The sequence below is a fragment of the Amphiura filiformis genome, chromosome 1 (assembly GCF_039555335.1).
Source record: "Amphiura filiformis chromosome 1, Afil_fr2py, whole genome shotgun sequence".
Lineage (NCBI taxonomy): Eukaryota > Metazoa > Echinodermata > Ophiuroidea > Amphilepidida > Amphiuridae > Amphiura > Amphiura filiformis.
This window is the reverse complement of record NC_092628.1, coordinates 86,711,560-86,726,990: the sequence shown is the minus strand read 5'-3', so window position 1 is coordinate 86,726,990 and position 15,431 is coordinate 86,711,560. Positions and strand designations below refer to the sequence as shown.

The following is a 15,431-nucleotide window of genomic DNA, read 5'->3' as shown; positions in this document are numbered from 1 at the left end:
GTTGGATACTTGGATTCACTTCCGTGTTACTCATGCACAGTCGCACACGCTGGCGTACATCGCGCAGTGTACACCAATGTTTGTCACGCTATTGGAAGCTGCGTTCATTCAATTGGAATTCCCACTATAGGAGAATCAATTTTGATTCTTGCAAACTAAATTTAGGAGAATCATTGCGAGAATTCATACACGATAAGCATATTTTGTGATTTCTAAAATAGCATATTTTGTGCATTTTTTCCTTTATTTAGTGACATAATTTCGTAAATTTATTGTCTTTAGTTAATTGCAGAAGGAAATATGATGAGCATGTGACACTTAAGTTAATGCTGGTGTTTGGGAAAGTATCCAACAAAACAATCAAAATCCTGAAGTTATTTGTGGCATGCAGTTTTTTGGACAATTTCAGAACAAATTGGAATTGCATTGGATAATTTTTAAATCTGTTTTTGTTTCTTATAGCTTTCATAAAGCTCTTTCATGTACAAGCATTAAATAATTTGTGCTTATTATGCTTAATTTTGGAGTGATATACCTATTATTAGCGGACTGGTCGCTGAGTACCTATTAAAATGATGAAACAAAAAATTAGTGTTCCAATGGTACTGTAGCTTTATAATAAAAGGAATAACAATCGATTTCTAGAGTGCTTAACTTCAAACAATGGTTAATTACCTTTTAGTACTGTAAAAGAAAACAATTTTAAGGTGTAACACATTCATTACAAAGAAAATGCCAAAACGAATATAAACCCTAACCCTAACATCACCGGGTGCTACAAAATACTGCTGCCTGTGTGCCTCCTCTTCAGCTGGGCAGGGGTTGGTAAAACATAAGGCACCACACAGGGCACATCTGATTAAACAACCCTCAGGACGTTAGGGTTAACAATATCCTCCTTCGTTAGTAAAGCCATAGGGATGAAAAGCATTAAGCCAACTACTTACTGTTCCATGTTGTAATGCCAGCTGGATTCTACCCAGGTCTGCTACAGGACACCAGCACTCAGCTATCAGACACTTAGCTGTCACATCCAGGTTGAACATGTTCAGTGTGTGATAGATGGCTTTCAGCTTGCACACCTTGATGTACCATGTCTGCAATGTCATGGCTGCCGATTTCAGCAGTCGGTCCCTGTGATCTACCGTTTGAAGCAGGACCTGAAAATACAAAGGTAATTATGAAATGATTTACAAAGAATGTGAAGTCTCTAATCTTCTAACAGCAGCATTAAATTAAGTTATATGCATGCAGTGGCAGTGGGTGCGAAGAGAGCTCTTCTCAGTTGCATTAGTACATGTATATATATGAAATAATTTGTGGTATTAAGTACTATGCAAGGAAGAATAATGAAACTATGTCTATCATTCACTGAGTGTACGTTAGTCTTGCCGGATCCACTTCCACTGCGCATGGAAAAGTTTACTTTGGTACTAGCATCTTTGCAAAACTGACAGTGCATATCAAGGGCTCAGTGCAACAAAGGTACATCTCCATTAGCTGGGTACGTAATGTCTTGTGTAAAAAGGCTCATCTCCAATATACTATTTGTAGTAAACCTTTGACGAGAGCATATTTTAAGTGTACATCACGTATTTACTGTGTTGAAATGCACTTGTCTCTGATTGGCTGCTGAGGTGATCTGCTGTTGCCGAGTGGAAATTTATGAATGAACTTTGCGCTGTACGCGTTATTAGCTCCGACTTTGCAACATCACGGTAGTACGCGCTCGTCAAAGGTTACTGCAAAATATTATAGCTTCCCTGGGTAATGTCTTGTATAAAAAGGCTCATCTGCATTAGCTCCCTTGGGTTATGTTGTGTATAAATTAATACCAAGGGCAGCTAATGGACATGACTTGCCTTTGTTGCTCTGAGCCCTTAATATGCAAAATAAAAGGTATGCATTAATTAGTCCTAAACTATAGGAAGCACAATTTGATCGATAAAATTCACATACTTTAAGGGGGTACTACACCCCTGCCCAATTTTGTGCTTATTTTTGCATTTTTCTCAAAATTTATAGCGCATTGGTGACAAGTAAGATATGTATATTATAGGGGCAAGGACTACAACCACTGCACTGGAAATTTTATTTCAGCACACACAACAGTTGTGGAGTTACAGTCAAAAATGAGGGAAAACCAATATTTGATCAATAAATCAATAACTACTTGCCTTGAGTTGCTGAATTTTCAGTGCAGTAGTTGTAGTCCTTGCCCCTATAGTATACATATTTTACTTGTCACCAATGCGCTATAATTTTTGAGAAAAATGCAAAAATAGGCACAAAATTGGCCAGGGGTGTAGTACCCCCTTAAGTGCACTTTCAGCAAATAATAATTATGCAGTGCCACTGATTGGTGATTCACACATATGTGACATGATCAAGGGGAATGAGTCACATGTCGACCCTGGTCAAAAATGAGTTTTACATGTTTCTAAAGAGGACATTTAGAGCTTTCAGAAACTGAAAACTGAAAACCCCATGTTCATATGACTTTTCTTTGCAAAGTTACGTCAATTTATCAATCGCTAAAAAAACCCAATATAAAACAAAATAATTTTAACACTTTCTATGCCAATATCTCAGAATCAATATCAGCGACATCCGACTCATTTCCCTTGATCGTGTCACATATGGGCTATTGAAGTTGAAATCCATAAACCCCATATGGAAGACATATCATGACCTTAATCTCCCACACAGGGGTGTAGATTTCAAATGGAGTCACCCATTTAAGTTATCTCATTTGAAAGTTCCACTACGTGTGCGGAAGATTAAGGTCTTGTCTTCCATAGGGGGGTGTATGGATTTCAACTTAAATAGCCCAATCTGCCAATAGTCTGCAACAGTATCAAGCCAGTCGGCAAATGCTGATGGTGAGTGTGTACTGTGCTAGCCTAAACAGAGACCTGGAAAAATAAGGATCTGGGCAGACTGATGGAAGGTGACCTTCAAGTCATCGAAATGTAAGGCAATGACAATATCAATAAAGAGGAATCCAACCAAGATAGATCTTCTGTTTGGTACCACCAAACTGGCTGAGATTTGTGCGCGTACTGATGACTGGCACTGATCACGCGTGAAAACACACCAGAGTAAACACACACAATTTAATACTACCCAGTACCCACACTGGAGCGCGCACTAACATCACTCTCTTGTAGAAGCCAAATGGACTTCAGGCTGTTATGGTGAGGAACCTAGATACTGATCAAGGGTCTGTTAATTAGAAATAAATGACATCTTACTCTATTCAAGTCCTCTACTCTTTTGGCAACACCAGTTCCCATTTCCTTGCGTTCACTCGGATTCTGTGGACATGGATACATGTTTGCACGGAATCTGAAATCATCAAAAAATAAATCAATTCAGTCAGTCAGAAAGCTGGAGAAGTATAGACCACTTGACATCACTGTTTATCAACAAAGGCGAAGGACTGGTCTATCGATATGCTTGAACAAACTGCTACAATGTTCAATGGCTTTCTTGTACTATATGAAATGTGGTGGGCAATTTAAAATGCACATGCCCTGAGCAAACTACGATGCGTATGTACACTCCAGGGCAAAGAACAATGGAAATTGCAATAATTTGCATACTGCCGGGCAATGACGTCACATGTAAAGTGGTCTATACATGCTACAATAAAAAAAAGCAAGACTTTTCACAGGATTTTTTTTAAATTTCTATAATAAACAAAAAACTAGACACTCAAATGGACACTAAATGAAGATGGTCAGATAGAGGAGATGGTCGGAAGGCCAGCAAGGCCAAATAAGACCAATTTTACATTGATAATGAGAATGACACCAGAAGTGGTAACTTACCCTTTCGCAAATTTTTTTTGACTTTGAGTGCCAATTGGTCTCCCTGGTAGAACACAATAAACACATGCTTGTGTACCTCATTTCCCTAAAAAAAAAAAAAAAAAGTTTCTTCTTTTGCAATGATTATAATACTTAATAACAGCGCTAATTAGTTGGGATTTCATTCATGAGAGGATCTTTATTTTTTGTAAAAATAAATTCATGAATTTCAAGTCAAAATACAAATTTTGTGGCAATTTTGTTGTGCGTTTACAGCTGTGGTTGCCATATTTATATCAACAAAGAAAGGACATTTAAAGCCCCTATCACTTGGTGGTGCCGTAACTGAAAGCCCACATGGTAAGGTATAGGTGTAATATGTTTGCAAACAATGGGAAAAAGAAGTGGCCACTAAAACCGACTTTCTTAAGCACCAAGGGTACTTAGTAGAATGAATATGGTACCCACAAAGTTACAAAGTCAGTTGTTTTCCAGTAATGAATTCGCTTCTCTCTTCCTGTTTATTACTTCATTTTCAGAATAACAGTCTGCCTCATCCAAACTATACCACTTTCCACCCTGATGTGGCAGTGACGTCAACGCGTGAAGTAACTGTCTTGAGTGCACATCTAAGACATGTGCGTGTGTACCCCAGCGCTTTGAGTGAACATGTCTTCGATTTGAAGCTGCGCCCAAAGAAATACTCAATGACGTCACTGCCAAATCTACATGTAGGTGAAAAAGTGTATACCTCGGACCAATGAGATAATCCAATGCATCATATACAAATATCTATCTGAAAACAATGACTTACTGTGTGAGGATCTTGAAGGGGTTCATCTATCTCTAAATGTCTTATGAAGACATTTCCTCTGCACACACGCCATAACATCTTCTCAAAACTAGGTACTCTCTCACGACTTATTACACCAGCAATGAAACTACAAATTGCACAAAATAAAGAGAATTGTTAGATATGAGACACACTGTAAACCTCTTGACGTTAATATCAAGATTCTCTTGTTATCTGCAATCAAATAGGACAAATAGCAGTCACTTTATTCAAATGTTGCAAATGGCAGCTATTGCATTCTACTGCACTTACGATAGTGTTGCACTCTGCCCGATTTAACTGTCTATTACTACCAATTCTTATCTCTTTTAGACATACATTGTATCTGAAATTCCAGAAAATGATGCATCTACAATCATTTAGCAAGACCTGAGATTGTACACCATTTCGGATAATTATGCTTACCCTAAGTTGACATTTGACTGAATATTTCTTCTAGATTCTCCTTGTTCTGCTCCAAATTGATGATACCCTGGTCTAGTTTCTTCTTCTTCTAACTCATGGTGATAGGATTCCGCCTATAAGAAACAATTTTGTAAATAATTACAATGCATATCTATTAACTCACAACATGCAATTATGTAATTAAGCAAAACTGGTCAAATGTTGGTAAAATGATTTTAAAAATTATGATAAGGATAATGAACTGAGTGCAATGCATTAGTCAAGATAATCGCACGCGCCGTAGAGTTATTGCATTTAGCTCGAGAGCCGATGTGTGTACACGAGTACATTATGCGTCATATACTTGTGTATTAAAACAATAGGCAATATTAATTGCTGCATTCATTATATTAGTTTGAATATTAGGGAAAATATCTTAAATTTTAAAAACACCGTCAGGGCACTGACCAGGTAACATTTAAATGGTCAAGAAAATCAATCACTGTATAAGTTAGCTATCAATGGTATCAAATGCACCACACGTCATACTTTAGTAACTTATTCACGCATGGTTTGTAACCAATTGACTTTATATTGTGATCATTTTTATCGTGGTTCCGAACACAGAGAGCATGAACCAGATGACCTGGAAACGATCGATTTTGATGTCCCACTAGTACTGCGCGAATGGAGATGAGAGAATAAACTTATAACAATATCAACAGGATACTTTATAGTTCTGTAATTTGAACTTTAAAATCTACTTATATTAAAACACATGACAGTGGAATTTTACAATTTGTACAGTAGGCTATTATAAAGCATGATCATGATATTATGCGCTAGTGTGTGTTTCCCGGGCGTGTTTATGTTATTTTAGATATAGGCCTAGGCCTACATGTATTTCATTTGTAAAATGCTGAATATTTTGTAATGGTGTCATATGGTCCCCCTGTTTTTTAGCCCTTTTTAATTAAAAATAGAAGCTTGATTATTCTCATTTGATGTTTGATTTATTTGGGTTCATTAATCATAATTTATGGCAATGATAGTTGCAAAATAGAACACAGTTTGTAACCTATGAACACAGTTTGTAACCTGTAATTATTTTAACACCACAGAATGTATATTTGTACTTTTTTGATGGTATATATATATCGAACAGACAAGTTATTAGTTATGTGAAAGTAGTATTTCTAGTATTTGAGCGTGCACGTATTATCTAAAATCTATTGTTTAGCGTGCGGGTTTTAGATAATGCATTGTTTAGCATGCAGGTTTATATAATTTGGGCCACGAAGCGTAGTTCCCGAATATAATGCACAGGAGAAGAATACATAACGATGAATAGAAACGGGCACTAGAAGTATATGGTCTAAATAAGTGCTCCTTTTTTTCCTTCTTTCTTTTTGGCAGCATGATTATATCACCCACAAACTAAACAACCAAAACTGGCGATTTCAGTATAATTACACGAACTGCTGCCTTTCTTTCAGTGTTTGTGATTGGTTAATTACATGACATGTTCATCTGAGTGACCAATAACATTACATATAAGATAAAGAGTAATCCTCTGAGAACTACTGTCTTTCTTACAGCATTTCTGATTGGATAATTACACAATGAATTCATCTGAGTGACCAATTACAATCAGCCTCTAAATATTTAACCTCAATCCTCTTCAGCCCTACCACTATTCTTACCATGTTTCTGATTGGCTCAATAAATCATACTAGACTTCTTGTAACCAATCAATATGGGGTTAATGAAGAGCAATATTTCATTTCGCCCGGCCCCATGAAACTAATTTGATTTGATCACAACACATTTATCAAGTCAAGATTGATTATTATTATTGCTTTTTTTTGTAATTTTTTGATGACTCCAGCACTCGGTTTCAGATACCTGCATATTTGTGGGTCTCCTAATAACTACCATATTAGTTCCAGATTCTGCACCAATTCATTTACTGACTATTCTTATTAGACAAACTTTCAATTATGAAGCTAGGAAACTAGATGATTGATCACAAAGTACATCATATAATAATAAATATTAAGTTCATCATCAACATACAAGAAGTACAGGAACCACATATTGTCCAGTGTGTCCTGAATAATATTGCATGACCTTGGCTAATAAAAATAATTTTCTCTTGTTTTGTGAAATTGATTTCAGATTTAATTTTTACATTATAGTTTCACAATTAGACAGACCATGCATTTTGACAAGCAAAGCTATTTTAATTCCTTTCTTTGATAATTCACTTGCCTTTGACAGTATTTAGCTACAAACCAATTATTGGACAAGTCAAGTCAATGGTAGATAGGGCTAATCATTTTTCTATTGTTATAAACAATGCAGTATCATGCAAAAATTTCATACTATTTCTGATCAGATCATATATTGCTACCTGGGCACCTTGGGAGAACAATGCTAGTGCACTGAAAGGTCAACCCAGGTTAAATAAGACTGAAATAAATAATAAATAAATAAATACATGTTATCTGTAAATCAAATTTTAATCATGACAAATTTGGTTCATTCTGGTTGAGTACATGATATTTTCTGTTTACCTCTTCCCTTACCATGGAAGAAGTATGGATATTGCTCAAGGGCATATACTTTGTATTTGATGCAGTCGTTAGGAACAATTATCAATAATTCACTTTATTAATTGTAAAATTGTATAATAATGGTCACCTTGCCGTTATACAAAAGGGAACAAACGTATAGTGTCAACATTAATTTAAAATTAGTATGTACACAAATGATCATGTGCACCATTACAAATGGTTGAAATATTCAAGTTTTAAGATCTACGCAAGTTGGTGACAACTAGAGGCCAGCATCAACATGTACAATGCTCAATAAAGGGGCTAATTGCAACCTTCTGGTTTACCATCCAAACTGCTATTAATGTTCAAATATAGTGGTGAATATTTTTCTGGGGAAAAAGTGGACAGAGCAAAAATGCCTTTAATTTGACATTTTTGTCCCAAATAGTGGGAGTTCTTTGCTAGTTGAGAGTTGGTGCTAATTATAGGACCATTAAATGAACAAAAACACATCTATGTGCCCCACCTACACACATATGTTCATGTCCAAATGCATTGTGTCTGCATTAAGCCTATATCTAAAATGACTGTTAACAAATTCACATACTAGTATGCATTGACATAATGAGAGTTGCTACAGTACCATCTGTTTACATTACTACTTGGTCATTATATTTGGCTGTTCCAGTTGAAATCCATACACCCCCCTATGTAAGACATGACCTTAATCTCTCACACAGGAAGTGTGAATTTCAAATGGGGTTATAACCTGAATGGGCAACTCCATTTGAAATCTACTCCCCCTGTGTGAGAGATTACGGTAGGTCATATCTTCCACACAGGGTGTATGGATTTCAACTGGAATAGCCTATTTCATAATAATATGTGACTATTATTTGCATACATATTTAAAACCTACAATTGAAATACATACTCTTTGTACTTGAGTTGAGTCTCTTTCAACAAGCACAGATTCTGGTATTGAATGAATGCATGATTTAATAATTGCATTAATTAATTTCAAGGCTCATTTGCAAATGACATATTTGGAAACATATATGACAGCTTTCTAAGGCAATAAGTAATCAGCTTAATTTCAAATAAATGTCATTTACATAACACTATGATGTACAAATAATGAGACAAATTACTGTGGAGCATATTAAGTTTGAAAGATAATTTAAATTTAGTCTTGTAATGACTTTTATGCAGCATGAAAATTTTGTTGCATTTCAAATTTTTGCATTTTACACAAATAAAATATTTGCGTACATTAAAATGTTGTGACTTCTTGATAGTTCCTGCTTTCATATCAATGAAACATCCTCTTCAAGATAGTCAAAACATGTTTATGTTCAAGAAGTTTCAAATTTTTGCATTTTACACAAATAAAATATTTGCGTACATTAAAATGTTGTGACTTCTTGTCAGTTCCTACTTTCATATCAACGAAACACCCTCTTCACGATAGTGGTGTGTATTTCTCAGGGCATGTTTAATTGTTTATGTCCTTCACATTTATTATTCAAAATTTATTAATAAATTTTGAATACTTTTTGCTAGCTGCTAAATTTGTAGAATTTTCATTGCGTGCACATAAACACTTCCTGCTTGATACAAACTGAAACTGAACTGATTGAAACAGTGCAACATGTTGGTATTTGAAGATAAATTTATGTTTGCCGAGGTCTAAACAAGCTATTACAATTACATGTATTCAAAACTTCAATCAATCCGTTTTGCCACTTGACAGATTTGTGAATATTTCATGCACATGATCATTCCCTGCTTTCACACAAACTTACGCCTACCTCTTCAAAATAGTGGAGTGTATTTTGAGACTTAAATTTATGTTTGTTGAGTTCACAGTTACTAATTTTTCACAAGTTTTGTGAATCCTTTTTAATATTCATGATATTGGAAAGATTTGTAAACATTTCATCCACACAAATATTTTTTCTTGTTAACTGATACCCACCTCTTCAAAATACTGGTGTGTATTTCTCAAGACATGTTTATGTTCGGTGAGTTCAAGGTAGTTTCTCTTCAACGTCTCATGGTTGCTGTTCACTTCCTGTAATTCTACTTCTATCTTCTCTAGGGTGGCCTAAAAGTCAACAACAAAAAGGTGTAAAATGTGTCAAATGTAGGTAATGAATCGTGGGATATGACATAGAATTCTATACTCTAAGAGGATGCATCATATCAGTGGTGTATTGTCTTTTTTGTCAGAAATGTTAATTTGTTAATAGTTTTTAGGTTGTTAGCATCTATTATCCTTTTTTGTTTTTTTGTGCCTCTCCTGTTCCAAAATCCTGGCTACGCCACTGCATCATATAGCACAGAATGTCCCTAAAATGTCCAAAGTTGATTTCTTAAAAAGTATTCTGACAAAAACTGAAGCTCAGAGCTATAAAATTGACAAATACCTGTCATCTGAATAAAAATGCCTGTTTTATATTTGACTTCAAATCCCATTTCTGTAACCTACTAGCCATGGTACTTGAGCTCAACAATAAATTAATAGAGCCTGATCTATTACTGATTTTTGAGTTCACACAGAACCTTTTAAAACTACTTCTAAAAATTTTAATTTACCATTCTGTCCAATTTATTAATTTTGTATGACCCATGGCAGACTACATGATTGTACCAGTCTGAAATGACAGGTGGACAGGTGGCTAGCTGAGGCATTGCTTAAACTACAGGTATCACCTTACCTCCAAATCTATCATTTCTCTTGGTGCAGGAGCTGGTATATAGATACCTGGATCATGGACAGGTATATTGGCATCATGAATCTCCTTCTCACAATAACCTGCATGGGCACAACCACAGAACATACTTCTTAGAAAACAGGATCATATGGGTCACAAATGTATTGTGGTAGGGTATTGTTGCCATAACATTTTACTGATTGTGCTACATGAAAATACCATATTTGACCCATAAATGCCTTTAAATGCAAATAATGTTGAAGAGGTATACACACGATCACAAAATGTTATCATATAAGGCCACATAAAATTAATTATTTGGTTCTTGTCTGGAGGATTTTCACAAATGAGGGAGGGAGGTGTTTTTTTGTAAGTCTTATTTTTCCTTCAATGCCAAATTATATTTTATTCAAAATCTCTCATTTTGACAAACCTACAGCACCTCAAGTCTTGATTTCTGCAGGGTACATTGTATGTTAGTTTACTAAAGTACATAACAATCGTGTAAAAAACAGAATTTTGAAAAATATTGAGGGCATCCTCCTCAACAAATGTTATATGGCTTTTAAGAAATTTTAACCTTCCTTGCCCATTCACCAGTTATTGCTTACTCAAATGAGAGAATGGAAGAACAATAGTTTCAGGAAAATGAAACATCCTTATCTCAAATTGATTTCCTCTCATGACTCCACCAACTCATAAACTCTACACAATGTTTCTGTACTTTGGTACACAACCTGCTTTATAAAATCATATCAAGGTTTGAGTCATTAATTAACCCTAACACCCATAAATACCACAAAATACCACGATGAAAACTACTGCGCATGCGTGAAGCCCAGGGTCTGCGATGATGCAATCACCGTAAGTGCTATATGCTCACGGAATCGCTGCCCGGGGCAGCGTTACACATGTGCTATCGGTCGGTGATCATGTGCTTGGCATGCCCGTGGCAGAGTTACCCATGTGGCTATTGGTCGGTGATTGTGTGCTTGGCATGCGGGGGGTCTAAGGTTCGAATCCCGGGGTGCCAAGTGACTTCTTTCTTCATCTTCTCTCCTTTTTCGCTTCTGATAGCAAAAAGCAGGGTTGGATGTTAGGGTTAACATACGATGAATCACACTACAAACATGTAAAAACAAAAAAGTGTAAAACTTACGTAGTTTTCTTTCCATCTCATCACATCTTCTGACTTCATTGACAAATTTCCGCTGGAAGGCACTGACATTCTGATTCAACTGCAAAATAAGCAAACACCAAACATGTCTTCAATTAAATACAAACAAACACACATATTTCAAAGTGAGCAATATCAAGTTACATATTTAAAAAAAGATATAGGCCTATATTTGAAAATGGGCAATAACAAACACATTTTCAATTAAACTTTCCAAAATAATGAACATTTCAAAATCAGGACTCTATTAGACTATATTTTCAATTAAACCCCATTTTTGAATGTCCTGTTGTTCTTTTCAGTCTCTCAAGACTTCAAAATTGTCATCAATGTAAAGAAATAACACGTTTCTTGAAACACATAGCAAGTGCATGACAGGTTTTGCTTAAAACCCTGTATGTGTGCAGACACACACAACTTCAAAATCACTGAAAATTAGCAAAAATGAGTAGCATATAAGCACAGTCGGCTAAATGGGCTAAATTTAAATAGGACAAAAACCCCGGCAAAACCCAATAGAGGCCATCAGTGTTTTTCATGTGTGACTCATGACAATAGTGTTTGTATACATGATTCGTACCCACATGCTCCTTATTCACCCCACCCAGGTGCAATGGGAAGCTGTTAGGGGTAGTCATAGTCGTTGTACTGATGGACCCTGCGCTACTTGTAGGCTGCAAACATGGTTCCGACTTATTCTAATTACGGCGGAATAAATGTAAAGCGCTTTGAGGCTGTTTACGGCATAAAGCGCTATATAAATATCTACATTTATTTTATTTATTTATTCACTTGCTTGATATGATTGACCTCTATAGATTGACTGACTGCTAGTATTGCTCTATACCTAATTCACCTGTAGTTCATACCCTTTAACTTTGAACAGAGTTTACTAGTACCCACAAGATGGCCACTGTGACATCACACTGATGGCCTCTATAAATTTAATGTTTTTTAACATAATAAACATCACATGTATGAGCCAGCTGCATGAAATGTCTGTTAATTCAAATGAGTGAAATGGATAGGTCACAGGTGTATCAGATAAACCCTGGCAGACTTAAATGCTGGTTATCCATTATGAGAAGCTACAACTCACATTGTTACATACATGCCGACTCAAGTTTCAAAATTAATGCATTTCATGAATAATTTATATTCAAACAATAAGTATCCAATGTCATGAATTAGTCTGTGTGCCCTTTATCACAAACTGTTATACTTCAAGCTTTCTTCATTTCCTAAGATATATACATATCTCATGTCTGGCAATTCATCTACAATACTGAAAGCATATTGCCCTGTCCTGTCTGGCCTGGCTATGAGTACATGTATGTGAATTGTGAATTACATTATGCAGAACATTATGTACATGTACTTTAGTGTTATTTATAGTAAAATGCAGACATTTTACTTAGAGCCATTCCAATTTCAGATTGATTGTGATTTAAATAATTTCTATGCTATACAATGTAGCTACATGTATGATTACTATCTTCTAATTTACACTGTATAGGCCTACTGTAGATTCTTAGTAGAAATGTAAATTTCACCTATCATTAATTTTTGTGCTGCAACAACATCAAACATTTTGCTTGTTTTAATTTTCCTATATATTCAAATTGTCCATATATTAGAGCTGTTAAATATGTAATATTTTGCATATTTTTAAATTATTCTTTGCAAACATTATTTACATCTAGAGATCAAAATGTGTAAAAATTAATGCGGTACAAAAATGTCAGCTTTGACAAATCTGTTTGTTTTGGTATTTCTCATAATGTCCTGGTGATAATGATGCACACTGTTTCACAAGCTGTTGTTTTATGGATCAGTTTGACAATCTTTGATATGCTGATCAATGGCCCAGGTCAATGGCAAGTCAGGTTATTTGGAATACACACATTGCTAGCACTGTCAACTATTTGACTCTTCTTCCATGCTCACATAACTATGTGTATGTTGGTATAGACTCCAGCTACAAATCTACTTTTGTATACTTAGACAGTATTCAGTATCGCTTTTTGGTTTCCATTGTTAATTTGGTCATTCTCATAAGGCTAATGAAAGTCAATGTTATGTTTAGCGTCACCCGCCTGCGTTTGGATTTTCTGGCGTTTGTGATGCCAAAATCCCAAAACAGTTCATTATTTTGTATTTTGTACACAATTAGTTTCCAGTGGGGACACAAGCACAAATGCCAATGATAAATCAACCTATTCCAACATAAAAAAGAACTAAAAACAAGATTCTGTCATAAAATTGAACTATATAATTGGCCATTACCCCAAAGGAGGGCTGGTTGGGGACCAATAATGTGGACAGTCATTTAACAATTTATGGCCTTTTAACTGGTAAGAAAGCTGGTATAAATACCTGGATGGTGAAAAATATTTTTAATACAAATGTGTTGGTTCACATGCCTTCAAAAGCGGCCTACTGTTGATTAGAGTTGTTTTAATAGAATATTGGAGGGTATATAGTGCGATGAAGTGGCTGCTATTTTGTAATTAATGAAACGTTGCAAAATAATGAATAATGAATAATGAAAAAGTTGCCTCATTGTGGTTTGAAAAAAATGTTACGCTAAACATAACATTGACTTTCATTAGCCTAATAAAAGAACAAATTTACTTCTTTTTAATTGCTCGTAAATCTGACAAATTACCAGTTTTAATATGCATTTCATTGCACTTCACAAGTGAACAAATTATAATTCATATTTGCTTAGAGTGCCATATATTTGCGTTTATCAAACAAGCGACAATGGACCATGTGTTGTTCAGGTGATGTGACCTCACAATAAATGAATCACAGACAATGTCAATACTGGGTGATGCACTTGGCTGACAGCCTTTGACCAGGGTTACCAAAACAATGCATCCCAATCATGGCTCACTGAAGCATAACCCAACTGTTCTCTTCACCATTTGTTTCTAGCTGGGACCAGAAATTAAAATCATGGAAGCCAATGTTGTTTAAAGGGGCATTTCATGATCCACAGCCTCATCCCCCACTTTTCCCTAAAAAGTTGAGATTTTTACACCACTGGATACCTCTGGCTACATAATGTTTATGTACCAAATATTTCTTGCAGATTAATTCGCTTAGCAAAAATATCGCCAAATTTGAATTTCGTTCTGGTGCACCAGAACGAAATTACAACACATTGTCTATGGAGCAGTGTAATACACATAATCATGCATAACTCGCAAACGCAAAATCGGAATCAACTGAAATTTTGGAAATAAGCTTTTTTCGTGGATATCTACTGAAAAAGTCATAAAAAAGGATGCTAGGATCACGAAATCCTCCTTTAAGTGTTACTCTAACCATATGTTTCTATGGGACAGAAAACTGTCAAAAATTGTAGTAAAATCTTCCAAAATTGCCCAACAGGGCAACCAAATTGTAACCCTACACTAAATTAAAGTACCGAGAATATACTGGTGAGCTTGTACATGTAGTCTGCTTTGGTTGTGGGCCATTTGCACTTTGCGTTCATTGAATGTATCATCTGGGATGGAAGAGGTCTTGCGAAGTGGGGGGGGGGGGTCTCAAAGTTGCCAAACCTAGGGAACTCGGAATTTTCCGGCAGAATAGGGACTTCTGACCTGAAATTTCATCATTTTTGGGTTATGTGAACTAAAATTTGACCTAATTATAAGTTATGGAACTACAAAAATTCTAATTTTTTTTCCAAATTTGAGTGAAAGAGAAACAATTTTGGGACTTGACTCAAAGTTAAGCGAAAGCACTAGCGCACAATCCCCAACTACAGGTCTTCAGACCCTTTAAAGCCTGAAAATGGGACCCTCGACTGCAGCACATACCCGTACCACCTTTACATGCGTTTGCACCCAGGTCTTGCCTAATTGGGTCACTTCCTTTAGAACTCTAATGGCTCTGAAAACGTTACAGCGCTTTTAA

General features: G+C 35.6%; 1 protein-coding gene across 1 annotated transcript in view; it reads right to left on the bottom strand.

Moving 5' to 3' along the window:
* The window catches only part of LOC140155751 (V-type proton ATPase 116 kDa subunit a 1-like), a 71,555-nt gene that overhangs the window by 29,421 nt on the left and 26,703 nt on the right, over positions 1–15,431 (bottom strand). The window contains exons 3-11 of the mRNA XM_072178708.1: positions 11,484–11,562; positions 10,328–10,425; positions 9,586–9,714; positions 5,071–5,183; positions 4,627–4,753; positions 3,834–3,918; positions 3,536–3,545; positions 3,255–3,348; positions 948–1,160 (exon numbers count right to left, since the gene is read on the bottom strand). Coding sequence (XP_072034809.1) covers positions 948–1,160; positions 3,255–3,348; positions 3,536–3,545; positions 3,834–3,918; positions 4,627–4,753; positions 5,071–5,183; positions 9,586–9,714; positions 10,328–10,425; positions 11,484–11,562 — 948 coding nt within the window. The remainder of the gene's footprint in view (positions 1–947; positions 1,161–3,254; positions 3,349–3,535; positions 3,546–3,833; positions 3,919–4,626; positions 4,754–5,070; positions 5,184–9,585; positions 9,715–10,327; positions 10,426–11,483; positions 11,563–15,431) is intronic.